The sequence below is a fragment of the Corythoichthys intestinalis genome, chromosome 11, assembly GCF_030265065.1.
Source record: "Corythoichthys intestinalis isolate RoL2023-P3 chromosome 11, ASM3026506v1, whole genome shotgun sequence".
NCBI lineage: Eukaryota > Metazoa > Chordata > Actinopteri > Syngnathiformes > Syngnathidae > Corythoichthys > Corythoichthys intestinalis.
Window position 1 is genome coordinate 33353476 of NC_080405.1, and position 27017 is coordinate 33380492.

The following is a 27017-nucleotide window of genomic DNA, read 5'->3' on the forward strand; positions in this document are numbered from 1 at the left end:
CAAACGTGCAGATGTGGACGCAATTATTTTCCCCCGACGTATTATGGCAGAATCCTTGTTTTAAAAAAAAAAAAAAAAAAAAAAACCTGCTACGTGTGGACATGGCCCAGGAAAGGACATAGCTGTGGTTTCATCGATGGTAAAGAACTAAGAAAAAAATAAGTGTCACACCTATGGCAAATGTTTAAATATGATTGGTACCACGTGTCGGAAATAGGAGGGGGGAAGAAGAACGCTCCAAAAATTATCTTAAGGGTGCGCAATGGTGTGTTCGTGTTTGTGAGCGCTCCCTGTCACAGGTACACACTTTTGCTCATGCTTTTTTTTTCGGTACGGTATGACTTTAAGTAGTCACACACCAACATAGAAACTCTAGAACGCCAGGTTCATGCCTTTGTTACTTGTTTTAAAATTTGATTTGTACAGGCACTTGAGGGCATTGATTTAATGCTGCAGCGTGTGTGCCGTCAACCAGTTTCCTTAATGGTCTAATGGCTGTTGTAGAGTTTTACGAAATCGACATAACAAATTTTTTGTCCTTGCTATTTTGTAGCCTCTAAATATAGTCAGATATTTAATGAAAGCCTGCTGGAAGTAGCAGTGGCACCTTAGCTCAAAGTATGGAAAAAACATTTACCATGTAGGCTTTGGGCATCCTATTATGCTATAATCCCGATTTATTTATAGGAGCCACTTGTATGGATGATGATCTGTTCATAATGTATGCCTGGCAATCTGCTGAAAACGGGTGATTTTAAATTAACGTGGATGTAATTGAAAATATCGTTTGACAGGATTCCCATACTCTAATCACTCTGTAGCATCCCTGGTGTCAATACCAAAAGCCAAGTATGATAATTAATTCATTGGCTGCCATTGATGGCTATACACGTCCAATTCACTTTAACTGGGAATTTGTGGTCACTACACCGCCAAACCCTCCCATTTCTTTTTTTTTTTTTTTTTTTGTAATTTATTCATTTCTTTTTAACCCTGTCCTGTTAGCTGTTTGACACGGAGAATTGAAGTCTGTGTCCGTTTGGTCTGAACAGGTTTAATGTTTCACATTGGAGTATGACATACTCCAATTGTGATCATTCAACATACCTCATTTATTAGGACAAAGTAGCTAACAGGAAGGGGTTATTGGGGAAGAAAAGAAAAATACGAAGAACAACAAAAAATACATTGAACGCCTACACTAAATATGAATATGTTGGTGCTATCGTCATTTAGATATATTTCTGGTTGACACCATGTGGGGGGGTCAGTTGACCAGGGAAAGGGGGGGGGGGGTCTTTAAGATAAGTGATTAGGAGGGTGGAATGTACACAAATCATCTGTGATCTAGAAACCAGTAATCGTTTGAATCCCTTATGAGTGTAAGCCCGCGGGCAATCGACCCTACGCTGCCCCATCGCCAATCCTGGCACAGAGCCCCCCCCCCCCATCCAAGCACGCCCTATCACATCTAGCAGTTTGTGAGCCCCATTAAACACACGACAGCCACGCAGACGGGCTGAGACGCCGCGTGGGCGCCACCCCAGCGCCATGGCCCTGACCCAGTCAGCCCAGGGAGGAGGAGCCAGCGCAGCCCATCCCTCCTCCCGCAGCACAGCAATGGGGCCATCGTCACCCCCCAGAGATCCAGGGCGGTCCCCCGGGCCACCCGCGCACCCATCAAACAGCCTTCAGGGTGAACCGCCCACACCCGATCCACAGCCGCAGCCCCCCAACCGGCACAGCACACCACAGGACCCCCAACGGCCCACCAAGCCCTCCCATTTCAAATGAATTAGATTTTTATCATCGACAGTGGAAGTTCATGATTTAATTCTTTTGTGATGTTGCGCTATTCAGATTTTTCAGAAATATTGTCCTGCCAACAGCCCATCTGTTAAAATACTACAATCCCCACTTAAAACCCTATTATTTTAGATCTTAAGCAGAGAAGAAAATAAGTTTACTTTAAAAAAAAAAAAAAAAGACTGCTAGTTTGTATTTTGAATTGAGCAGCTTTCTTCTGTGAAATTGCATTCCAATCCCTTTTTTGCTTATCCGTTGCTATAAAGCTGCCTGATCCATTCCCTCATAAAAGAGACTTTGGCTGCTTAGCAACAATGAATAACCATCTAAGCCTAGATGTCTGTGGCCACTCCCTCTTGCACTGGGATCAGCAGGGATGTAGTTATATGTTCACTTCTTGGTTGACTTGGATCTGGGCAGTACTTGCCAATTTGATAAATGCAGATGTCATCTTGGACAAACGGACAATCAAAGAGGACAAAACTAGTGCATAGGGGCTCCTCGACTCAAAATGTAACATTAGGTTTCCACAGTTGACTGAACACGAGTGGGGAACGGTGTCTGGTCGGCTGCTATAAGTGAGTCTACTTGTTGCTCAGTTGTATTTTTTGGGTGGAGCAATAGCAACCCTTAATTTATTTCAGCAAGGTTGCGTGGTTCGTGACATTTGATTTTACTGCCAGTGATACCATAATGTATGTACAAAGTGTTATACTATTGGAAGGTCCCATGCTGGGTGCTTGTATGTGTTGGTTGGGATTTTATTTTCTGTGGGATTCTTGAGTAATGTGTATTAAAGTAATCACATAATAAAATTACTTATTCTGCAGATTTCTTCAGCCGTATGCCCGACAGTTATATAGCTTTGCTTATCATGTTGCTTTATTGATCATTAAACTGGAAATACGCATTCAAAACATGGTTCCTATTCATCAGACGGTATTTTTAATATTTTAATTTACAAATGTAGTGTACAGCAAATGAATTACATTTAAGCCTGAAAGACACAAATATATCAGTATATACAGTATGTTTTTTAAGTAAAGTTACGCCTATGCTCCAAGTAAAATTATACTTCTGTTGAAAAGTCATGAATAATTTGTTCATCCAGCTCCTTTTACAATGGTCATTGATAAGTGCAAGCCAACTGTTTTGAAACTGCAAGCGTGTCTTTGCAAGTCTTTTTCTATTGGCTTTTTCAATATGGGCTCGCCTAAGTGATTTTATCCTTTTCCATCTTCTGCATTCTTTCTCATCCCTACCTGCCCTCATATCTTGGCTTGATGAAGAACAGAATTGAAGTGCTTGGGCATGTGTTCCTCCCTTCATCTTGAACCAACAGTAGCTTAATAATCAACGGATGACCACTTGGCTAATTGTACCAATATTTTTGTTTTCCAGGCTTCTCCAGTGTAGAATACTATTCATGAACATTGCAAATAAATGTCTGGCAAAGTTAGTTTCCCTTTATGATGCAAAAACTGCATTAATTTGGAGTTTGGACCTGCCTACGGTTTCCACTGGATTTCGGACTCGGAGAGCTGTATTATTTTACAGCCATTCTTGTAAAGTAAGCGTAGTCAAAAGTTTTTACCAGCATGTTTTTTTTCCTCCCCATTTACAGATGTCAATGGAGGATCAGCACACAGGATGGATTTGTGGAAGCAACAATATTATCACATTGCTCAACTCTGCAGCAGAAAACCAGCTGGGTTCATATGAAACCTCTCAGAGAGGCTCAACTGAGAAAAATGGCTTCTCCATGAGCTCTGGTGAAAAGAATGTAACCAACACTTTTTGTTTGCCTGACTGCCAATGCCAAGAAGGACCGTTGTTGGCATCCCTTGATGATTCATCCATCTCACCATCTGCAGAGTATGCATCATTGCGTAATGTATCCAACATATTGTCCGCACACACCCTGCCAGATGTATGTGAAAAAAATACGGAGAATTTGGGGCATCCATGCCTTGGCAAGACTTTCACACTGCCTGACAACCGTGAGCTCCCCAATGAGGGAGACAATTTGATGATGACTACGTCTCCTGTGATCGGGCCATTTGAAAATCAGAGTTGTCTTCAGATGACTATTTTATGCGAAGAATCACCAGCTCATAAATCATTGGCAAGTGTTAATTCAGAACCATCTGTGTATGTCCATGGCACTTTCACACAGGAAAAATGTATTGACTTTGAACCTGTGGTGTCAACTATACGGGACATGGATCTGACTTCCACACCAGTACTAAACGCTGGAGAAAAAATGCTTCCTCACTTAAAATCTTCTCGGACTGAAAATGCATGCAGCCCAATATTTTTCCCTAAAAAACAACAGAAAACCTCTGCCACTCTATCTAAAAATTGTGTAGTGGGACCCTCTCAATATGCCCCAAAAAATAGTAAAATAGAGATGAATTGTTCCAAGTCTGAATTGAGGAACGCAGTATCTAAAGTTGTGACAAGAACTGCGAATGACAAAATTGTGTCAGCATCCTCTTCAAAGCATAAAGAACAACAAACAAATGCCCATAGTAAATGCGTAGAACGTGTTCGAGGAGCTAAAATGATTAGTCCAAGTAAAGTAAGGAATAGCAGTGCTTTTCTGTCTGTGACTAATAAAAAGGAAAACAAAGCTCAGAGACTGGTAAATCCAAGTGGTACGCCATTGGTATGCATTTTCACTGCAGGAATTAAATCTCCTCTTATACCACAGTGCAGTAAAACCAGCACAGAGACTGAGCAAACCACTCCATGCCAAGCAACAGGCTCACCAGCTCAGGGTGCTGGCAACCAAACTTTCTGCTCCTCATTTCTTGAACCCCCCACTGATAAGAGTGTCCAAAAAGATCAGAAACAAACTCCAAAGAAGACTGCAGCAAACAAAATTGAGGTCAAGTCACTTTCAGTTCTGCGTCAGGGCAAGACACAGCCTCGGTGTTCAACAGAATGTTTGCTTTCCTCGCCACGGCCACCCAAGGAAAGGAAAACAATTCCTACTTTTTCAACTGCTGTTAATATTCCAAGACATGAGAAACAAACAAAACTAACAACCACAAAAAACTCTTCCCAGAGTAAACTCTCTTTGGAGAGTGAGGACCCAAGAGAGGTCACTAAGATCGGCCTAGTGGTAAGTAGAAATCACTTATGTTTTAAAAGTACTGTTAGTGCTAAGATGTGGCGATGTTAAAATTTTTGCATACGACTGATTTATTAATTACAACATAAATGTCCAAAAGCTGAGAATCTTAAAACAGTCTTTGCAGGCAGTATCTGACAAGAAAGGAACAGCCTCTTTGGAAAACTGCAGAACCCCACAACAGACATTCCCAAACAAACCACAAGGACGATTTCTTGCTCAAACTTCCGTTGGAAGTCCTAGGACTGCTACTCAGCCCATCAGGCAGCGACCAAGAATGAATTTGGGGGCTGACAACAGGGTGTCGAGAGGTGTTGGAACACCACCTTCTAACCAGAATGGCACTGCAGGTGAAAGTGCATTTCAAGTACATTTCAGTCGTATGAATGAATTTACTATTGACTTGATTGTGACCTTGCTGTATCTTGATGATTTTGCAGCTTTTCCATTAGGGGTTGACCCTTTGTATTCAACAAGTGGCAGCCATGTGCAATCCCCAGTGTTTTTGTCCTTTCCTCTTTCTAAACTGCCTCCAAGCTTGTTATTGTTCGTCATTTTAAGGGCAATTCTAGGACGAGTCTTCCTCTGGTTTTGTTTTAGGAAGCTTCTTTTGGGTGTTTGTACAAAAACTTGGTAGGGGTGAGGGGGCTTAAGAAGTAGCATCATACCAAAGATTTGCAAACCATAATTACGGTAAATTATGCAAACTTATGTTGATGTTTTAAATCTTAGTTCTTTGTAATGCTACGCCATGTGCTGTGTATCCATCCTAACCATAGTTTCGCCACTACATTTCATAGCAGGAAGGCAGCGAAATCGGCCAGCAAGCGAATCGGCTTTAGCAACAAGTGTCAAGCAACCACAGAATGTATCCCAACCTTTTTGGGGCCCTAGAGCTACGCCACCATCTAAACTACCTCGCAAGATCCTGGTGTTATCCAGGAGTGGAAACGGTGGACGCATTCACAGTGAAGGTGCAGCAAGTACACAAGATCAGCCAATCAGGGCTTCACTTAGAGGAGGTAGGGTTTCTTCATTGGTTAATATAGTATGAAATGAGGCTCTGCTGATTGTTTTTCAAGGATGAGGTCAAGTTTGAGTTGAACACTTGATTAAAGAGGCCTTGATAGTGACCCACTTAGACTTGCCCACAAGACTGAAAATCCCCAGCAAAAAAATCTCCCTTTGATTTAAAGGGTCTTCATTTGCCAAGATGCTGAGGCTTAAGGCCACTTTATTCTCTTGCATCAATGTGCGCATTGCATCACTTGACCATCGAGCCACTAGATTAACATGCACTCATCAAAAACTAATTAAAAAAAAAAAAAAATGTAATAGTGTTGAAATTGTCAATGAGCCCTCATCAGGTTTTTCAAATACCATAATTTCTGGACTATTGGGCACCCCTGATTAGAGGTCTCATCCAGAACATTTTTAAAGGAAAAACCATTTTGTACATACATAAGCCTCTCCTGGCTATAAGCAGAGTGTGCCCACTTAGTAACATGAGATACTGACAAAGAAATAGTTTTCAAAATTTTAATAACACACCTTAACTTTTCGTTCCAAACAGCACCAGCAAACACGGCAGTTATATAGCAGCGGCACGGAAGTTAAATAGCATCAACACGGCGGTACAGCACAAATTGGGCTGGTTATTAAAAACTAGGGCTGTCAAATGATTTAAATTTTTAATCGAGTTAATTACAGCTTAAAAATTAATCAATCGTAATTAATCGCAATTCAAACCATCTATCAGGCATGAAAATCTCTCACCTTTCGGCGAAATTCGCCGTTTTGAAGTCAAAAAGGGCGACCTACGTGAATTGCGTAGATCCGAGGAGAAATTCTTTTTGGGAGGAGGGGGGGGGGGTCGGGAGGTTTTATTTAATTATTATTATTATCATCATGTGATTAACTTAGTACGTAAGCTGAGCACTTAAGAACACAGTCAGCAAATCCTTCTAGATGCTTCGCTGACGAGAACCAATCATCGGCCCAAGCTGCGTTCCATTATTCCAAACGCGCGCACTCCTTACGCGTGTGCATGGAGTGCTCGGAGAGCCTTCGGTTGCATTGCAAAGCAGCGAAAACAAAAAGCAGGCCTCATCCACATCGGGGCAGACCAGAGCGCAGCATACACACTTGCCTGTATTTGTCAGCAGATTGAATTTGGTGAGTAATGGTTTCAAACGTTTTCACGTTTTGCGATATAAAAAAGTTACTGCCATTCGTTGCAGCTTGCGTTGAACACTGCCAGAGCTAGCCAAATCTCCCATGAAAAAAAATAGCTCCCGTTAAATTGGCGTCAAGCTTGTGTATTTAGCGGTAATATAAACGAAGAAACACACTGTTGAGTCAAATTAAGCGGCATTCTCTCGGATGGAGGGGGCGCCTCACATCGCTCCCGTCGTCCGCCGGAGACGCGTTATTTTCGGCTTGGATTTGAGCTGACGGCCGGTGTCGGCACAACAGCGGCCCGACGAGTGGTGGGAATGAGTCCTGCTTCTTAAAGCTTTTCAGAAATACAGGGATCCCTCATTTTTCGCGGTTAATGGGGACCAGAACCCGCCGCAATAAGTGAAAACCGCGAAGTAGCGCCCTAACTTATTTGATTGAATAATAAAGACACAAATGTCCTAGCCAAAATGTGGCCCAAACGCAAAACATTACTTAAATGGAAAAATTTGTTTCAATCAAGAAAAATAGTTTTCAAATGCTTTTTTTGTCTCAAATTTATTATTGCAATCAAAAACATTTTTTTTTTTATTGAAGCTACTTTTGGGGATTAAAAGTATATACTGTATTTTGATTGATGCAACTTTGTTTTTGATAGAAGTAACTTTGTTTTTTGATTGAATAATAAAAACACAAATCTAACTCCATCGTTATTGAGTGAGAAAGAAATTAAGAAAGCTTTAAAACTAAAAGCCACCGGGGAGTCTGTTTGTTTTTTTAAATATTTATATTTCATTACATAGACATGCGTCGTAGGGAAGGGAGATTGAGGGATAAAAAAAGGAGTTAGATGAGGCTGCTAAAGGCAGTGGATACCTCATCAGCTGGGTGAATAGCAGACCTGGTAAGAACAAGTTTGCAAGGATAGTTGGGTATTAAATCCAATTAGAAACACAATTACAATGTTATTTTTCTATAAGATTTTTATGTCATTGTTTTATTAATCATTAGGTGCTAGAGTTGTTAAGTATGGATAATAATGAAATAATAGTTTTAAGAAAACTGTGCTGTTGGTGGCTCAGTGACCATCTGATGTGGTTTGTTCTCAGATGAACAAGTTGAGGAAGGAAGTTTTGATGCAGAGGTTGAAGGAAGAAAAGAGGCAGACTGACTGAGTCACAGCCAGAAAGTGTTGATGACAGTTTTGATTTCTATTCACTGTTGCCCCCTCCCAATTAAAGTATGTCACAGTCGCAGCCAATTATTATCTAAAGCTGGTTAAAATTGAAGTTATGTTGTTTTAAGGTGTATTAAATACTTGTTCATGTGCCCCTTTTGATCTACGAGCACCCACCCCTCCACCGGTCTCTGCATGGCCCTGCTGAAACACAGTGTGGGTCGACAGAGCTCAATATTTTGTTGGGGTGTACAATACAGTGTACTGGAACATATTTCCTCCACACCCTTCTCACCTTTTTAACCCTTGACCCATTTTCATGCCTGATCTATAAAATATGCCATATTTTTCTGTAAATTATACATATATTCTGTAAAATAAATTGTTGGAATGGAAAGATAAGACACAAGATGGATATATACATTCAACATACGGTACAAAAGGACTATAGTGGGCATTTCACTCTACTGTCATTTAAATCTGTCTATGCTGTCCTCACTCCGAAGCGTCTACTTTTTCCAAAGCTAGACAGCTAGTGAACGACGCCTTAATAATCAGACTTCTTCCTTTTTCATCTGATTTATTAATAAAATGGCCTCAAACCATTGTCCTCTTTAGACTGTCGTAAAACTACAAAAAAAGTACACAAGCATTGCATTAGCAACAATGTTAGCTTAGCACGCTATACAGGTTCACTAAACATAAACAAAAAGCGTCTCATACAAAAAATATAACATTTCGCTAACTAACATAATATGTACATTCTTTACAACAACCATACTTACATACTTGTCCAAGGATCATATAAGCACACCATTACAACGTAGACGTCCGCCCAAGACGTCGTGCAGCCAGATTGAACAGGCAAGAAAACAATAAATCATGTCGCAAAGCGACCACAAGAGTTCGCTGTTAGACAGCACAAAAAGCCTTGCTGTAAAACTTACCAAAAGGCAGAATACTGTCTGAGCGGGACATGTGTGTTAATTGCGTCAAATATTTTAATGTGATTAATTTAAAAAATTAATTACCGCCCGTTAACGCAATAATTTTGACAGCCCTATTAAAAACATAAGTCTTTGTTAGCAATCTTCATCTTCCTTCTGTGCACTCAAACCATGGAAGTCTTCACCCTCAGTGTCTGATATGAAGACTCTCAGATACACTTCGCCACGCACCTACTCAGTCTCTCCTTCGCCGTCGCCTTCAATGTCGCCCATAATGAGGCAAATGCACTCCTGAGCCCGTGCTGTCCTCTTCGGCACGTAGTAGACTGGCCCCTCGAAACCCGTTGGTGATGGCGGACTTCTTTCACGCTGCAAGGCTCCCCCGTGGTACATGTGCAATAGCTGCTCTTCACATGAGTCGAGTCTTTGCAAACGATCTCTCGCCGCGAGTCGTCAAAACTTTCCATACAACTCAGATGGCCAATTTAATTTTCTTCTTGCGTTCTCCATGATGCAGATCTGCCAATTCTACTCATGCACAAAGACGAGGGTCTGCCACCTCTATTCATGCACTGCGTACAAAGTTAAACCATCGTGCAAACAAGCGTCTTCCTCGACACTATTATTCCACGTGTCTGACTCCCACATTCCATGCTCGAGCGCCCCGGGCGGCCGTCAGAAAAATGCACAAATTGGCCCATCATTGCACACGCCGCAGGATCCAAAATGAGGGGAAAAAAGTAGCGGCTTGTAGTCCAGAAATTACGGTACTTTTATAAAATCACTTTTCATATTATTACAGATTTTTTCCCAGCCAATAAACACTTGCCTCTGTCCACAAGTGAGTGGAAACTGTACTTGAATTTTTACATTTGTATATTCAAGAGTATCAGGGCAATCATATGTGCATTGAAACCTTGAAACGCAACTAGTTTTGATGACGTAACTGAACAAAATAATCCATGAGATTGCTCATTACTGGAAAAAAGTGCAAAAAAAAAAAAAAGATTGCATATCATATGATATGGCCCATTATAGAATACATTGGAGAAGTGAGTACAATATCAAATGGAATTATTGCATAGATATAAGTGAACTCCTGTTAGGGCAGGTAATGTTGCTTTTTGTATTTATCTTGATGCAGTTTCTCATACTTGAATTACTTGCCTGCTTGCCGAACAGTTGGTGTAGCTGCGCCTAATCAAACTCCTGTTAAGAAGACAGTTTTAATCAAAGCAAGATTCACACCAACCCAAGGAAGAGGGGCTGGATCAAGTAAGATCACACTGGCAGACGCAAACACATCAGTGACAGTGTCCTTACTTTCCTAGCTAAATGCCTCAACGCAGATTCTTTGACATATTGCTCTTTTTGATACTAATGTAAAGCACTGTGACGAACGTTTCCCACTCGGTATCCACTATAACCTGATCATCCTGAAAGAGAGTCCCCATTTGCAAGCCCATCTCAAGTTTTCTTTTTCTCCAGATTGAGTTTTGGGGTTTCACTTGCCCTTATGGGGTTTTAGATCAGCAGATGTTGTAATTTTTTGTCATTTGTAGGCCTGTATAGCTGTTGTGTGTTGTTGTGATTTGGGACAATATAAATAAATGTGACCTCCAAGTACCGCATAACCTATTCTAGATATTTTCAGGAATTTGTATTGAATAATTAACTTTTAAACAGATCTAAAAATGCCTTCTTCTCTATAAAAATACAAAATAAAAAACTTTCTCCTTCACAGTTGTACCCACGAGAAGCCCAACATCTACAAAAACCAACAAAGGAGCTCCTACTCAGGTTTCTTTAAAAAGAACGCAGTCATCCAGACGTGCTCCTTTAACACCAATTAAGCCAGGTAAGAAGTTTGTCTTAAATGGAGTTCATTGCATTGAGAATTCCTCTTCTTGGTGTAAATTTCTGACAATTACCCACCATGATTTTAGTAAAAAAATTATATACAGTATATAAGTGATACAACACTGTTTACATTGAGATGTTGTGCGACACTGACCTGCACAGGCATTACCAAGGACCGCTGTGTCAGCAGCTCTGCTTAAATGTATAACCTTGCTGGGACCTGGCTCATCTGTGCTCATCTCACTTCTTAAGTAGGGAGTAATGAAGTACAGGCACACTAAGAAGGAGGGCTAGAGAATTCCTCATTGGCTGCCTTATTGCTGCTTGCTCCTCCCATCACCAGTCTATAAACCACAACTTTCAAACCATTGCATCCTACCCCTCTATTATAGTTCCTCTATCAAGTGAAGTCTTGCTTGTGTTTGGCTAATGACTGAAGACTGTTTTTACTAGAATTAATATTTTCAAGGTCCATGGAATATAGCTGAATGTCCTACGTGGAAGCTACACCATGATGACCTGGGTGCCTTCTTCTTTTTCTGTCTCAATGAACTAACTGACGTTTTTGGGCAACTCTTGCATAGCCGAATTGTCGTGGGTTTCTAGAAAACATTTTCCCCCCCTTACCTAATGTATGTATATGGTAGCATTCTACCTTGATTTCTAAGAGATGTTATGGTCTCCAAAGCTCTCTCCTTCAAACATCCACGTGCGTCTCACAGCAAAAGGCTTAATTCGAAACATTCATCTGTTGTCAGGATGCTGGAAAAACACATTGGTTTTCCAAGCAGGTTAGTCGGTTAATTTTGTTATATTCTTATTGGCTTTATAGCTTCTTGTAAGTTAGTTTGCTATGGTTGGTATTAACTTGTGTTGGGAACTTTCAGGTTCTATGTTTAGTACGACTGTTTACTTGCCGGTTAAGTATGAGATTAGTCTTTCATTTCACTGCAGCAGTTAATTTAATTTCATCCAGGGCAGTACTAGCAAGATTGAAATATAAGAATTCCTTCATTAGATTATATTTTGTGTCCATGTGTTTGTTATATATACTAGTATATGTAATATATTAATCCGCAGAGAGAGAAATTAGTGTTTTATATTGCCCACATGGGGGAAACCTAGTTACATATCCTGTTTCAGTCCTGATATAAACAAAGGTTATTTTTGGCTTCTGTTGAGCTCCAGAGTGACTTCAGAGCAATAGCCTATGGTGTGAAACTTATTTTAAAGTAGAATGTGTTCATTGCTATTTTTCAAAGTTTGCTATTCTATTCTCTGTAGCTATTAATTCTAAAACATAGTATTTTATAATAATGCAATAATAATATTACTAATGGCACTAATTTAATGTTGATACAAGTTACACAAATATGGTGTTGTTGTTGTTATTGGACTACATTTATAGTGTCCCGTGTAATGTAAGTGAATTTTTTTCATTGTGTTAACAGCTCAAAGTAACTGATTGTAATGTAATGAATCGCAAGTCATGACCAGTTCTATGCTGTGATATCTCCTTTACAGGCCAACAAAAACAAAAGATTCTTTAGATTACGTATTGAAGAAAATGTCGATGTTCTCCTTTTACAGGTTATTTTACTCTCTTAAGAAACACGAGATGAGACACAACCTGAGAACAAATAGAAATCAATAATCACCCAAGATAAATACATTAAGGAAAAAAATAATTGAAAACTGGCTGGCCAGGACAAATATATCCGACAGCCCCACCGAGGTGTGTTTGAAAAGATCTGTCCAGAACTCTCAACACATATACTTTTAGATTTCCAGTGCAAATAGGCAGGCCTAATGTTAACCCATGGAGTGGCTCACAAGAAGTGGAATTTTAATAGGCAGCCGTGTTATGTTAATGATCTTGTTTCAGTGAAGCGGAGAGCTGTGCAGCTCTTCTCCGATACAAAATTATATGGAAAAATGAGGCAACGTTTTAGACATGTGTTAATAGTTTGAATAATTCATTGTTCCAACTAAGTAACTTTGAATCACCGTTATGTTCCAACAAGTAGGTCCAGCTACGGCCCGCAGTACCCACATTCCACGCGACTTTTTGGTGCCTTCCGCATCCTATGATGTAGAAAAGGGGTTAAGGTCGTTTAAAGCTGGGGGCGTGGAAGGGGGCTGATGAAGCTTGATCTGATTACTCGTTGAAAGCAGGGGGCGTGGAAGTAAAGTACTACAGGCCTCAGCTGGACCCTTCTGTCTTCCAATCAATTCACGTTGAATACTTAATGTTTAAGAGGCATGGTGCATGTTCAGACACCAGAGGGCAACCTCATTCAAATCAACTCTGTTGCTGAGAAGAGCTGGTTCATCCCTACCAATTAGGCTGTACTAGCAGTACTATGCTGCTTGCCCTTTCGTTCAGCAATCTGCTGCACACCTGTAACCGCAGTAAAGGGAAGTAAAGAGAATGGATGACTAAGTCTTGGTCATCCAAAGTTATAGGCTTTGGTTTCACATTTGATATCCCTTCAATGTTTTCAACAACTGACTTTAACACTTCTTTAAAAAAAAAAAAAAAAAAAGTTTTAAGTTTTAGCACTGACGTGTGTGCCTCTACTTTCAATGTGCTAAAAAGGCAATTAACTGTGTTAATTATTTTTGTTAATGCCTGCTCTTATTGATGTATGTTCACTGCTTGTCTTTTTTATTAAGGTTTAAAGTTGTAAACCAAGTTCTTTTATTCCGTATCGTCTTTTAGTTTGTGTGTACTTGGGCTTGTATGTGATTTCATCATAAAACTGATCTAAATCCAGACTGCACAAGCTAGATGGGCTGCCCTTGTTGACTAGGTCCACGCTGTTCTCGATTGGATTAGGAAATGGAAAACTAATTGCATTCAGGGCATCCATTTTTATGGCTGTGCTATCTGTGAAGCAGCACTGGGAATTGTCAGTCCTTATGACTGAAAGGAACATTTGTGGACTGCAGAACCAGTCACAACTTAACAGGGGAAGCTTGCTACATAAAGACTGCGTGGGGCTAAGGGTGTTGTCAGACAACATACAGTACTGGTCTTATGGAAGGATTGATGATGATTATGAGTTGTGTCATGACTCTTGATGCATTTTCTTTTGCAGTAGACAAGAACAAGCCCAAGACCTCTTCCTGGCAACAACTGCCATCATCCCCTTCCAAACAGAATCATGGAGCTCCAGATGTGGTGCCACCCTGTCTCCCTGAGAATGACAGAAATGACCAGAGGATACAAAATCTTGGAAAACTTCTTGCAGCCTCTAACTGCAGATTTGAAGCTGTTGCTATTGTCCTGCAGCAAACACTAGCTGAGGTAGGGTCATTCTTTTGGGATAATTTTTGTTCCATTTATAAAATACAAAGGTAGTTGCAGTTTAAGAACATTTCTTTAAGATGCTTGACAGCATCTGACGCTGGTGTTTTGTGATAGCAGAAAATTTAATGGAACTGAGTAGATGATACAGACTTCATTGGCCGAAAAGATCACGTATACTATAAAATATAAAACTTCGAAAAAGTTGTGATGGAGATTATAAATCGACACAACCACATGTAAAAAGTTGATTCTGTCAAAAGACTGCTGGCTACAGCCAAGTTATTGCATTGCACTGTCATTGAGGAGACCAGGTTTGAATCCCACTTTGATTACCTTAATACTATATACACACACATACACACACAAAGTTCTGCTTACCGGTATTTTTTTTTTCTATGCATTTGTTCATTTTCCATTAAAACTTAACATATTTCATCTACATTTTTAACTTGAAATATCAAGTTCTGCTTTTTTAACTACACAATAATTTGGGATGGCTTGACTCATATATTTGGTCTGTGTGTTTTGCTGTCCACTGAACTACTACCGTGACTGTGGTGTTAATAGAGGTGGCTGATCACATTGAATCTTTGACTCATTACTTCGACTGTTCGCCAGGGCTGGGTACAGACCAGTACCACGGTCTACAAGTTGGTGACCACTGACCCATCTGTTTTGTTGATGGTAGGATGAGCCTTTGTGACTGTGTTGCAGTTGTGTTTGTTATTTAGTCCTCAAAACAAAGAAGCTTACAATTAGGCCTGAACGATATATCGTTTAAACATCGCCATCGCGATGTGCGCATGTGCAATAGTCCCATCGCAAGGACGTGCGATAGTTTTTTAATTTCATTTTTTTTAATCCACAAACGTTTGTTTTGAGGAAGGAGAGGGGAAAAAAAGCGCACAGCTTCTCTTTCTCTCCAGCAAGTCATCGGCTCCTCCCCCTCCCCCTGCAACAGCGGAGTGGAGGGAGGAGGGGCCGAACAGCAGAGCGGAGGGAGGAGGGCCCGTTCTCAAAGTGAAAGCAAGCAATCAACACGTTGGAGGAGCAAGGAAGACTGTATCCAAAAGGAGTTTTGGAAGTATTTTGGCAAGAACAAGACTATAAGGGACAAAAAACAGCCCTGTCGACAGTGCCTCGCCATGGTTGCCTCAACAAGAAGTAATCTGTCAAACATGTGGGACCATTTAAAACGCAGGTATCTCTGCATTCCTGCTACGAGCTCCCCATCAGAGGCTTTTTAGCACAGGTGGGAACATTGTTACGTGCCAACGTTATTGTCTCAAGCCTGCTATAGTGGATAAACTAATAGTCTTGGCCAAAAACCTATGAGACCCAGTTGAGAATTGCTGAGCAAGGAAGGTGGACGATATGCAGACAAATACATAACACAGCTGAAGGAATGTCTTTTCTTCTTTTAATGTGACAGCTATCAGGAAGGCAGGAAATTTGGGAGTTAAAATGGTTCTGTTATTCATCACAGTTATTTGCAGTTATTCAGTTCAATTATTTACAAGTTCAATTGAGTTTGTTTCTTTTATATTTAAATTTATTGTAAACCGTATTTTTCAAATAACTATATATAGTACAGCTGCACATAAAGTTTTGATACTTAATATTTTTGTTGAAATATTTTTACAACTTTGTTGCCGTTTTGCAGTTTTATATTGTTATATTTTGTGTAAACAACTCAGGGGACTAATGCACTTGCACTTTAATTAGTCAGATTTAATATTTAAGTTCAAATATGTTGACAACTTTGTTGTTTAACTGAGGTTTTTATGTATTGTTATAGTTTGTGAACTCTTTTGTCATATTTAATATTTTTGTTCAAATATGTTGACAACTTTGTTGTTTTACTGAGGTTTTTATTTATTGTTATAGTTTGTGAACAACTCTTTTATTTGTCATATTTAATATTTTTGTTCAAATATGTTGACAACTTTGTTGTTATTTTACAGAAGTTTTTATTTGTTATATTTTGTCAAAAACTAAGGGGACTAATGCACCTGCTCTTTTATTTATCATTTAATGTATTTGCTGCTGTTGAAGTGTAAAATATTGTATTCAATAAATGATCTATTTTGTGCAGACATGACTTCCTGGATACCTTCATACAGAAATCTTCATCATTAACAAATTAAACGGTATTATATGAATACACTGTGGTCACGGTGTGTTATGTAAAGTATTTCCAAACACCTATTCAAGTCATTTAGTGAAAATTTCTTTAAAAAAGATAGATCTTTTTTTTTTTAATATCGCAATATAATATCGCAATATATTGCAAACCTAAAAAAAATCGCGACAATAGTTTTTTCCAATATCGTTCAGGCCTACTTACAATATGCTTGCGTGATGCTTTTGATCGGATCGCTGCATAGTCTGTCGTGCTTGGCAGGGTTGTGAAATTTATCACATCAATAAATGTAACATGATGGCATTTGCCGTATGTGAAATGCACAGGAGTATATGACGTAGTTGCAAAATATTTAAAGTTATAAAATTATTTTTATTGAGGAGTGTAAGACGATTATAATAAGACCGGTTTTGTGTTCTAGTTGTACACAGTGGAAACTCGTAGCACAATAATAGATGGCTCTTAATGTCATAGTGTGAAAATGCCCCAGCTGTCGACTTGATAAGGTAAAATGAGCTTATGGCCAGTGGCCATACCACTTAGCCAGCACTGCACATTGTTTCTTATCTTCTGTTTGAGTGGCATGATATTGCAATAGACAATTGGCTGTTAAACGAGCAGCCATACGTAAATAGCTTGTCTATATCTGCTTCAGTTTTAACTCTCAAAATATATTTCAGATGGTTACTTTATTTGAAATATTTACTCAGAACTTGTATTCCTTGTGTTATATGTACACCGGAGATGTTCTTTGCAAGTGACTGGGGACATAATCATGACCAATAGAGAAATTGCACAGAAAATCTTCAAAATTAAAGTCTAGTTTTATAATGGTCTTTTTCAATAACTCTAAAATTAGTAGTTTGACAAACAAGTGTGTGTGTGTGTGGGGGGGGGGGGGGGTGTTCATGTGGGTAGTTGAGGTTGGTAAGACAAAGATCAAAAATGCACTCTGTTCAAAATCCAAAAGAATGGAAAAGAAGCTTCTGTAACCATGCATTTGTTTGCAGCAGATGAACTTTGGCACTGTTATTTTATCAGGCTCCCTGGGGGGAAAAATATCATCCATTGGGATGTTCTAGAACTTATTTCTAATCAGACCTGGCTGCAGAAAGAAATTACAGGGGGGGGCATTACATTTTTTGGGGGGGCACACTTCTTCAATGTAAATTTAGCCGTAACAGTGGCGTTTTTACCCGTTATATTTTCTGATGATAGTGTCAGTCAGTGAAACTGCAGGAGGTGGCAGCGCTATCCCTTCATGTTGACTTTCGGCCGCGTCTTTGTCATGGCTTGAGTTTGTCTTTAGTTTCTTGAAAAAAACACGGATGTCCATTCCAATTTGAATTAGCAACGGAGGAGCCGCTCAATCGCCATTTCTGTAACCGGAGCAATCCCTATCCAATCGTAGTACACAATGGCCGTCTACTCAGCCCGCCCCCCTTATCTGTTATTGGCTAGAAATTGCCTACATTCGCAGCTCTGATTGTGACGACAGATCAAGATAGGATGACTAGAGCAGTGTTTTTCAACCTTTTCTGAGTCACGGGACGTTTTTACGTTGGAAAAAATCTCGCGGCACACCACACCAAAATGTTCCAAAATTACTTTCTGTATAGTATATTTAATTATAAAATAATTTCTCAGTATTTATACTTACTCAGTGTGAAACGTTTAGCAATTAGGCTTGAAAAACTAATTCCTTGGACTAGTTAATATTGGTCCACATGCGGCAGATCATTATTGACTGAATCAAATTACAGGTACAGTAGTTGCCAAAAAATGAAAATGGACACCTGATATGTCACTGTAGGAAGATAGTATACATATACATGTGCGAGTGTTTGTGCAACAGTGGAATTGTGAGCATGAGGTCCACAGAGGGAGTGGTGTGGAGGTTTAATGGATGATTTAATGCTGCCTTGGATGAGATTGGGGGATGTTAGTAATGAAGTCGCTGCTGTGTCCCGCTGGGAAGGTCACGGCGCATCTTAAGGTCTGCTCAATCATCTTTACAAATGATCCAGTGGCTCTATTGCGACTGCTGCATGTGCCGTCTTTAAGTGACCTCACCTCAGTAGGGAGGAGCCTCTTCTTCCTTTGGAAGCCTGCCCCTTTTTGTGTATTTTTAATACAGCAGTTCACTTAGCAGCAAGTTAGCTCAGCTTGACAAGCAACTTATTACAGGAGGATGTAAATGGAGGTGGTATCCCCACCTGGGCCTGTTTTTGTCCTGGCGAACTCGATGTGTCCAAACCCCATTAGGGGAGCAGGGCACCCAGGCATCAAAGGCATATGATGGGCTGTTCAGGCAGCAGAGTGTGCCTTAAAGCTCCCTGTGCTGGAATACAGGTACCTTTTTACTGCTAAGTCGTAGGTGCTGGTTTTAGAAGCAAACGAAAGGAATTTGTGCATGTTTGATTATATAGTGGGAAAGTAATGTTTGGTTTTAATTTTTTCTTTGAAATTAAGTGCTGTGCTGCTTCACAAGTCAGGTGGGTGGAGGTAAAGGAAAAGTGCCAGCAAAATAATCTTTAGCTAACACTGAATTGGAATGGAATATGAATTTTTTACTTTGAACACTCCTCCCCTTAATCCTGTTTATTTTAGTCTGCAAATATATATATATCTGGGGGGGGGGGGGGTACTATACTCTGATAACATATTGCAATTATTAAACATTATGTTCAGATGTTTTGAATGTGTTTAATCAGTTTCAACTTTGCAGCGTGATGAAGAAGCAGGGCAGTGCAGAGAACTCTCCCAGGAGTTGGTCAACCTACGAGGAGAGCTGGGTAAGTTATCTAGAGATCGACCGATATGGGCTTTTCAGGACCGATACCAATTATTATTAGTAGTTAGAAGGGTCCATAACTGACTTTTGGAGCCGATTTTCATCTGCAGTAAAAGTGTAAAAATTGGCGTAAAGAAATTGAATAATGCAAACACTGAACTTCATTGAAATGTTTATTGAATCACACAAATAGAAAATAATAGTTCCAAAATGCCGGAATTTTCTAGACTCTGAAACATCTTATAAAAGGTTAAATAAATAGCTCTTTGAAATGTTTCCACAGAAAAAAAAGCCGTGATGACTTCATCTAAGTATGCTTGAGTAAGACACTAAACCCCACGTTGCTCCTGGTGCTGCGTGACCAGTAGCTACGTAGATATAGTGTGAAGTTCCTGGAGGGCTTTAAAAAGGAAAGGCGCAATACAAGTGTAACTCCATTTACCATTTAACCAATCAGAGGACAGGGTATATATTAGTGTAGGAGAAAGGCGTGGCTGCCTCGGAGCCGAAATAACCAATTTTTAAACATTTTTTCTTAATATTGTCTGGTGGGGTTTTAAAAAAAAAAAAAAAAAACACTGATATATGTACATCAAATTTCCCAATATCGGCGTAGACAATCTGTCTATAGGTTTCACACATTCAATTGTCTTTTCTTGTATCACACAGTTCTTGTTCCCCAAATTTCATATTTGATAATGGTCTTTATCTTTAAAGCAGTCAGCTACTCCTTTCTTCCTTTTTGTTTGCTTGCTTCAAACGACATGTTTGAGTCTTCATTTGAATTTGGAACAGAACATGGGCCCTCCTTCCAAACAAAGCAAAGTTTCTTAAAACAATTTGCAATGTCACACAGCCTCTAAAACAGGCTTTTTGATGATATACTCACAGTGTTGTAAATTGTTTTATGGAAAAATTGTCACTATTCTCAGCTATTTTCCTGAAAAACTCACATTCCCAATGTTTTATTGCTTGTTACATCAGAAGATGACTATTAAAGAGCCTCTGAAATTAGTATTGTTGTGGAAAAATAGATCTGATTGTGTGGATGATTCTCTCTGGTGTGGTATTACAGCAGTTCATTCATTTACATTTTGACTGGTAATTGCAATTACTACGGATTCAGGTTTACAATATATTGCGCAACTCCAAAAAGGCAAACATGTTTAAGCAGTTATGTCCACTGACTTGACTCATCTGATGAAACAAGTCCCTCCAAATGATTTGAGTTATTCTTCCAGTTTTCTGTGTTCTGAGAACACACACCTTGTAATAAGTGCCTCGGGACTTACACATGACTGCTATTAAAAACTGAGCACTGTTCTAACACATTCTTTAGTCGAATGGTCTGTCCTGACCTCAAGTTGACTTTGTTACATGACTATAGCAACACATATTGGAAAGTGCTCATGGTCACTTTTTTCTGCAGGCTTTACATTACCCCTAAAACAATCCATTGGTGTCTTCATCCTGTAATGTGATACTGTCAGTGCCACTCATGCCTAATTATGCTGGATATTGCCTCTACTGTGTTTGTTGCCAGAACATCTAACTATAGTAGTGGTAGAAAATAGATGTACATTCACCATTTGAGCCAAATGGTGTTTGTTTCGAGGGGCAGAATTGGACGAACGACTCATATGACCAGATCACAGTTGCACATGCTTGAGGAATGCAGTTTGTTGGCCTCTACGTGCCAGAGCCTGATAGCTGGTTCCAGTATTGGCTTTGCCTCTGTTCTTGGATCTGCTATGCTTATTCCACTGCGAGGAAGGTGACGCAGTCACGTTTTATTCCACTGCAGCATAATTCCTTAACACATTTGAAATGATCAGACTCTTGGGCATCAATATAGTATAAAAATGACTAAATTGTCTTCGATGACGAAGAATCTGGATTTAGTCACTCTAAACCAGTGGTTCCCAACCTCTTTTGTCTTGTGTACCCCTTGAGCCTTTTTGGCGTACCATGAGTACCCCCTCACTCATACGTGTCCATCAATTTCCACAAGTAGAACATAACACAACTGAATATTCAACAAGTCATTTTATTTCATCTTAAACTGAACAATTAATAGTTGGTCATTATCTTCTTATTTAACTCAAATCAAAATTAGGTTGCCTTCAAGGCATTAAAAATGATAAATATAAGAAATAATACTGTAGCAAAGGTAGCTGTGAGGCTGCGGTGGGTCCGCAGATGTCGAAGTGAATCCATCTAAAATATATCTTTCACTATACTGCCTTAGTTTAGGTTTGGAATCGTTCTTGCGTTTGTCGGCGGACTCTTTTTTCCCCCCACCTGGATCCACAGCAACTGGACGTTTCATCCATTTATACATCTTTACCCAAGGTAAACAGGTTCCCCGCTGTTTGAGTTTGGTATGTCTGTGCCACAGGTTGTTGTCTCCCCAGGAAAACAAGTCATAGCGCACACATACCCTTTTATTGACGGACTTATGAAATGACTAAGAATGTTTATTTTATTATCTTGGAAATAAATTCTTAATTTTTCCACGTGCCCTGTGCAATGTGCTCAAGTACCCCTTCCCCTGGTTAGGAAACACTGCTCTATAAATTACTGTTGAGACGAATGTTTTGAAGATATGCAAATGAGATTGAGTGAGACTAAATGTTAGAGGCAAGGCAACAGCCTCTCTTTACACAATGTTCAAAAGACCAAAAATAACGAAGTAACGGGGCTATCTGAAAACTTTTACCCATGGTCTAATTTTTCAGCAACAAATTATGCAACTGCAGTAACTTTGCCAAGTTGACAGTAAAATGTGACATATAGGCCTACTTGAAATTTTGTTTTATTCACAGCACATTTTTCTGCTTTTCCTAACAAAAGGCAAAACTCCATAACCTCACAGAACATCGTGGATAACAAAAGCCAGTGAAATAAATGCATTTATTTTGTAGTGAGCTCAGTGAATTCATCCCAACGTCTGGAAAAAGAAAAGCAGGACTTGCAAGATGCTCTGGACAGTGCAATGCAGAGAATGCAGGAGCAGTACCAGAAGGACATGGAAGAGATGGAGCAGAAACTGCAGCTCTTCTACCAGGCTGAGTTTTACAAGCTTCAGTTCATCTACCAGAAGGAGGCAGACGAGAGCAAAGCTGTACTACAGAAGCAGGTTTGCCTCCTGCACCCATTATGTTGATCCGTTAGTACTCATATATGTAAGCAAACACTATGTATTATAAGTAGTAAATCAGTTTTTAGTACGTAATTATTAGGAATGTACAGATAATTGGACTGTTTCCCCATGTTTTTCTAAAAGATCGACCAACTCCAAGTTAGTCAGGACACCATTAAAATGGAATTGCAGCACAGCCATGAAGAACAGATGCAATCTGTCCAACAACAACATGATCAGTCAATGGAAGGTGAGTGGGAAAAAAAATAATTTGAAAAGAATTTTTATTTGTCCCTCAATGCCTTTTCATATCTCTTGAACAATATATTTACAGTTGAATCTAGTAGGGATTTGTTTGTTTTCGGGTGTGGGCGGGGGTTGTCTGAAAACGTATACTAGTATTAACTTAGTCAAGCTTTTATCACACTTTGAGAACCACTGCATTAAATGTACATTGAGCCTATTTCCTATAGCTTGGGGAATGACCCTATTTTTTTCTGATATCATTACTTGTTCAGAGCTCAGGAAAAGCTTCACTCAGCAGCTGGAGTCTTCTTATGAAAGTTTCAAGAAAGCTGATGACGCACTCAAGGTGAGTTGGACACTTTTTCTTTCAATGTAAATAATCTGTACCCATGTCATGCATTAAAGAAAGTCTCCCTTTTTTTCTTCAGGCACAGGTTCAAGTGCTGGCTCAGGAAAATGCTGACCTGATGAAGAAACAAAACCTAGCTGAGAGTCCGGTACTGGTCTTTTTTGTTGTACAAGTAGGAACTAAATCACACCCAAAGACCTATATTCTGACCTTTTATCAACTCTAATAAAAACTTTAATTTTTTTTTCTCTCGCTTAGCTAGACTGCCTTTCTTGATCAATATCAAATCAGAGCCCATGTAGCATTGTCATCCATGTAACTAGGGAAAATTCAACCCCGCACCCACCATTGTAATTGACACTCGTAGCCAATGCACAAAACGGAAAGTGGACATATCGTTAGATGGCCAAAATAATAAGTTGCCTTCCCCATCATAGATCAACAAGTTTCATTGTTCTCCAGTGGCCTATACTACGAAGCCGGTTTTCTGGTTTAGCAGGGTAACTTCGAGAGTAACTTCATCACGTGCAGCCTATCCTGCCCGCTAACCGGGACTACGAGGGGTGGATATGTTGGAACTCGGGAGTGTTGCCATGGCAACACACGCCACACGTCAAACCTGGTCGTCTCAGAGATGGATCTTGCTTAACCCCAGGATTCCGATTAAACACTCCTCCGCGGACGTGTGCTCCTGACAATGACAGCGTACCTGGACGACCCATACGACATTGGCGCGCGGATTGTGGTGGGCTCTCTTCGGAGGGCGCAGGTTTTTGGAGACCGCCAGAATCCGCTGGTGTACCCAGAAGATGTTCTTCATGAAAGATATAGATTTTCAGCTGAGGGAATTCGTTACCTGTGCCAGCTGATCGAGGCGGACACCACTAATGTAACCCGCCGAAGTCAGGCCTCTAACAACCGCGCAGATTGTGTGCCTGTCCTTGCGTTATTTTACCAGCGAACAATATATGTATTCCATCGGTGATGCTGAATATCTGAGTAGGAACACTGTATGCAGTGTGATTCGGAAAATGATAGGAGTGGGTTATCAAAAGGCTTCAAATTGATTGTTGAATCCTGAATGTAAACGAATGTGGAGATTTGCTCTCATACAAGAAATATATTTAACAAACTTTTCCAGCGTTATTTCGTGTAAATGCATTTATAATAATCATAAAAATATGTAGACTATTTAAACATTGAGAACTTGCGTTTTTTTTTCTGCCAACTCGAAGAGATTAAAATGTCAAATCCACTGATAGGACAGACGCACAAATATAAAAGATATAAATGTTTATTGAATATGCATCTTAGTCTTGTTTAACTGTGAGAATTCGTTACAAAAGACAGGCTTTAATTTACGCAACAACGCTTGGAACCCCCGCATTTCCTTTTCCAGAATCCTCAAAAATATAACATAAAATTTCGGGGGGGGGTCGGGCCTGCAAATCAAGTTAATTGATGGGCCTCGGGCCGGGTCGGGCTGGATTTTTTTTAGGCCCAAACTAAAAAAAAGACATATACGTATTCATACAGTCAATGGGACTAAACATACAATCATCCTGCTTCATGTGGTGATGCGCAATAAATTATTTCTTACAGTTAACCTACCAAATCTTATTTTATTGTCCTGACAGCAGGCTTTATTTCTCTTCATGGACATAAGTAAACCGGCATAATGACGCATTCACAAATCACACTATCTGTAAATTCGCTGCCAACAGACTCGTCACGCTCTACTCGGCGAAGCGGTGTTGGATTTCGCGGTGAGGATAGATTTTGATTCCTCATAGCTCTGCATGATTATCGCGCATTCCTCCTCTGAAGAAAGGTGCCCGTGCCATCGTCACAAGTTGTGTTTGACTCTTGTCTCCGCCCCCTTTTATGTGAACGCGCAGTAACTCTGTCTGGGTTGACATAGGTTCGACTAGTCAACCTCATAATCAGCGTCGTGGCACCGATTGACCACAAACTAGATAACCAGGTTTTGTCAACTCCGGTTAACGCTGGTAAACTGGATTACTTCTGGGGAGGTTGAACTCTGTTCATAGTATAGGCCACAGTTCTGAATTTTCTAGTTAATTCTCAAGTGTTTGATGGGTTGCAGTTAAGTACTCTTGACTTTGTACACACAACTCCTCCAACAACGCTTATAATGGGCCTTGCTTCATTTTATTTTTTGAAGTATGATTGCATGAATGTCATTAACTGTTATTGTGTGTTCTGGGAGAGTCCTTCTTAAGGTCCTGGAGAATTGTTTTGTTTGTCTGTAGGACTCTCATACTGTGTATCTGGAGCAGGAGTTGGAAAGCCTGAAGGTCGTACTGGATATAAAAAACAAACAAATCCACGAACAGAAAACGATGATGATAGAAATTGACAAACTGGTAAGATGGATCCAAGACAAAGGATTGCATATTATTTGAGGATTAAATGTGTGTTGGCCTCAAACTTTACACTGTGCACTTTGTTTTGTTTTTTTATAGCTTGAGAAAAATGTGAAGTTAGATGAGAGCCTTAAGAAAGTCCAGCAGGAGAATGAGGACCTTAAGGCTCGCATGGAAAGATATGCTGCTCTCTCAAGGTACATGACCTGAATCTGTAGTTTGTTATGCCAGTGAGACTTGAACGTAATTCTTATACAATCATTTAAACTTGAATGCTGACTCTTGGAAAAGCTACAGTTGGATTTTTTTCACTAGCTTATCCATAACACATGAAAGTCCCAAACATAAACTGTGGTTCTGTATAAACATGAACTTTTGATTGGCAAGTGTCTAAGATGCTATGTTTGTGGCTTGCAGGCAGTGGTCTACAGAGAATACCATGCTGCAGGAATCCCTCCAGAAGGAGTCAAATGTTAACAAGCGTTTGTCAATGGAGATTGAAGAGTTGCTTTGGAAACTCCACAACGGCGAAGCGGGAAGTCCCCAGAAGTTGTCTCATAGCTCCGACACCTGCTCAGTCTTCCCGCTCAACCCCAGATAACAATTGCTCCCTGCTTCCAGGAAGCAAACAAATTTGTCATTTAAAGTCACCCTGATGACCCATAAGCCTATGGGGGTGATTGGATATGAACGAGACAGAAGACAGACTACAACCGCGGGCAAAAACTATGAAATCAACAGTCTCTGAGGATGTTCATGCAGTTCTTTGATTTTGTAGTGAAAAAATGTAGAACGGACATGGCACAAAACTAGTATTATTACTAGTATTTCAACTGGCAATTTTCTGGCTTACAAACTAAAAGAAATTTAAAAAAAAAAGATTTCCATTACAAGGCTCCAGCCTGCAACCAATCCAATCTGGCAAAAGCAATCTAAGGAAGTTGAAGCCAGATTGATAAAGAATGCAGTTTGTCATTCATTAAGTCCGTGCCTCTGACTGTGAGCTGTTGCAAAATCCATAGGTGGTGCTAAAAAGTACTGGTGTGTTAAGTGTTCTTTTGTTGTTGTTTTTGTTTTTTTGTTTGTTTTTTTTTTTTTTTTTTTTTTTCGGGATTCGATTTTTTTTTCGTTCAAATTAGTCTAATAAGGTAACTGTTACTAACTACTTTTTTTTCTGGGTTTCTTTTAGTGTTTCTTAAAGCCAGATAGTTGCCATTCAAAATGACTTTAGTTTTTGTCATGTCTGTGATGTTTTTTTTCTACAAAATTGAACTGCATGAACATACTCCGCCACAGGTAATTCAATCATTTTTGCCAGGGGTTTGTAAAAATGAAGCACACAAGCACTTAAAATGGAAGGTCATGTTCTTTGGCGTTGTTTAGCATGATTAGAGTGGGAGTGGGGGGGGGGGGGCACTATTTTCACTTATTTATTTTTTTGTGGGTATTTGATATACTGTATTAACACTGTTGGAGATAAATAAACTTGTTAACATGCTCTATGAAATATCGTATATCAGTTTGTTCTTTTGATATACT

General features: G+C 39.7%; 1 protein-coding gene across 3 annotated transcripts; it reads left to right on the forward strand.

The window, feature by feature from the left end:
- The first annotated feature begins 101 nt into the window (after nt 1–101).
- Nucleotides 102–26876, forward strand: mtus1a (microtubule associated tumor suppressor 1a). Of its 3 annotated transcripts, XM_057850657.1 has the most exons (16): nt 102–139; nt 218–299; nt 3431–4933; nt 5043–5292; nt 5743–5964; nt 10427–10519; nt 10989–11102; nt 14206–14414; nt 19289–19355; nt 22279–22493; nt 22641–22746; nt 23015–23088; nt 23171–23263; nt 25365–25478; nt 25578–25675; nt 25896–26876. In XM_057850657.1, exons 3-16 carry the CDS (start codon nt 3431–3433, stop codon nt 26077–26079), a joined length of 3342 nt encoding a protein of 1113 aa, XP_057706640.1. In that variant the 5' UTR covers nt 102–139; nt 218–299; the 3' UTR covers nt 26080–26876. The 3 variants fall into 3 exon arrangements, with proteins under 3 accessions (XP_057706640.1, XP_057706641.1, XP_057706642.1); XM_057850658.1 differs by lacking the exons at nt 102–139; nt 218–299; nt 3431–4933; ... (2 more) ...; nt 10427–10519; nt 10989–11102 and adding an exon at nt 11638–11895; XM_057850659.1 differs by lacking the exons at nt 102–139; nt 218–299; nt 3431–4933; ... (2 more) ...; nt 10427–10519; nt 10989–11102 and adding an exon at nt 11638–11895 and having other exon boundaries at nt 14209–14414.
- The last annotated feature ends 141 nt before the right edge of the window (nt 26877–27017 follow it).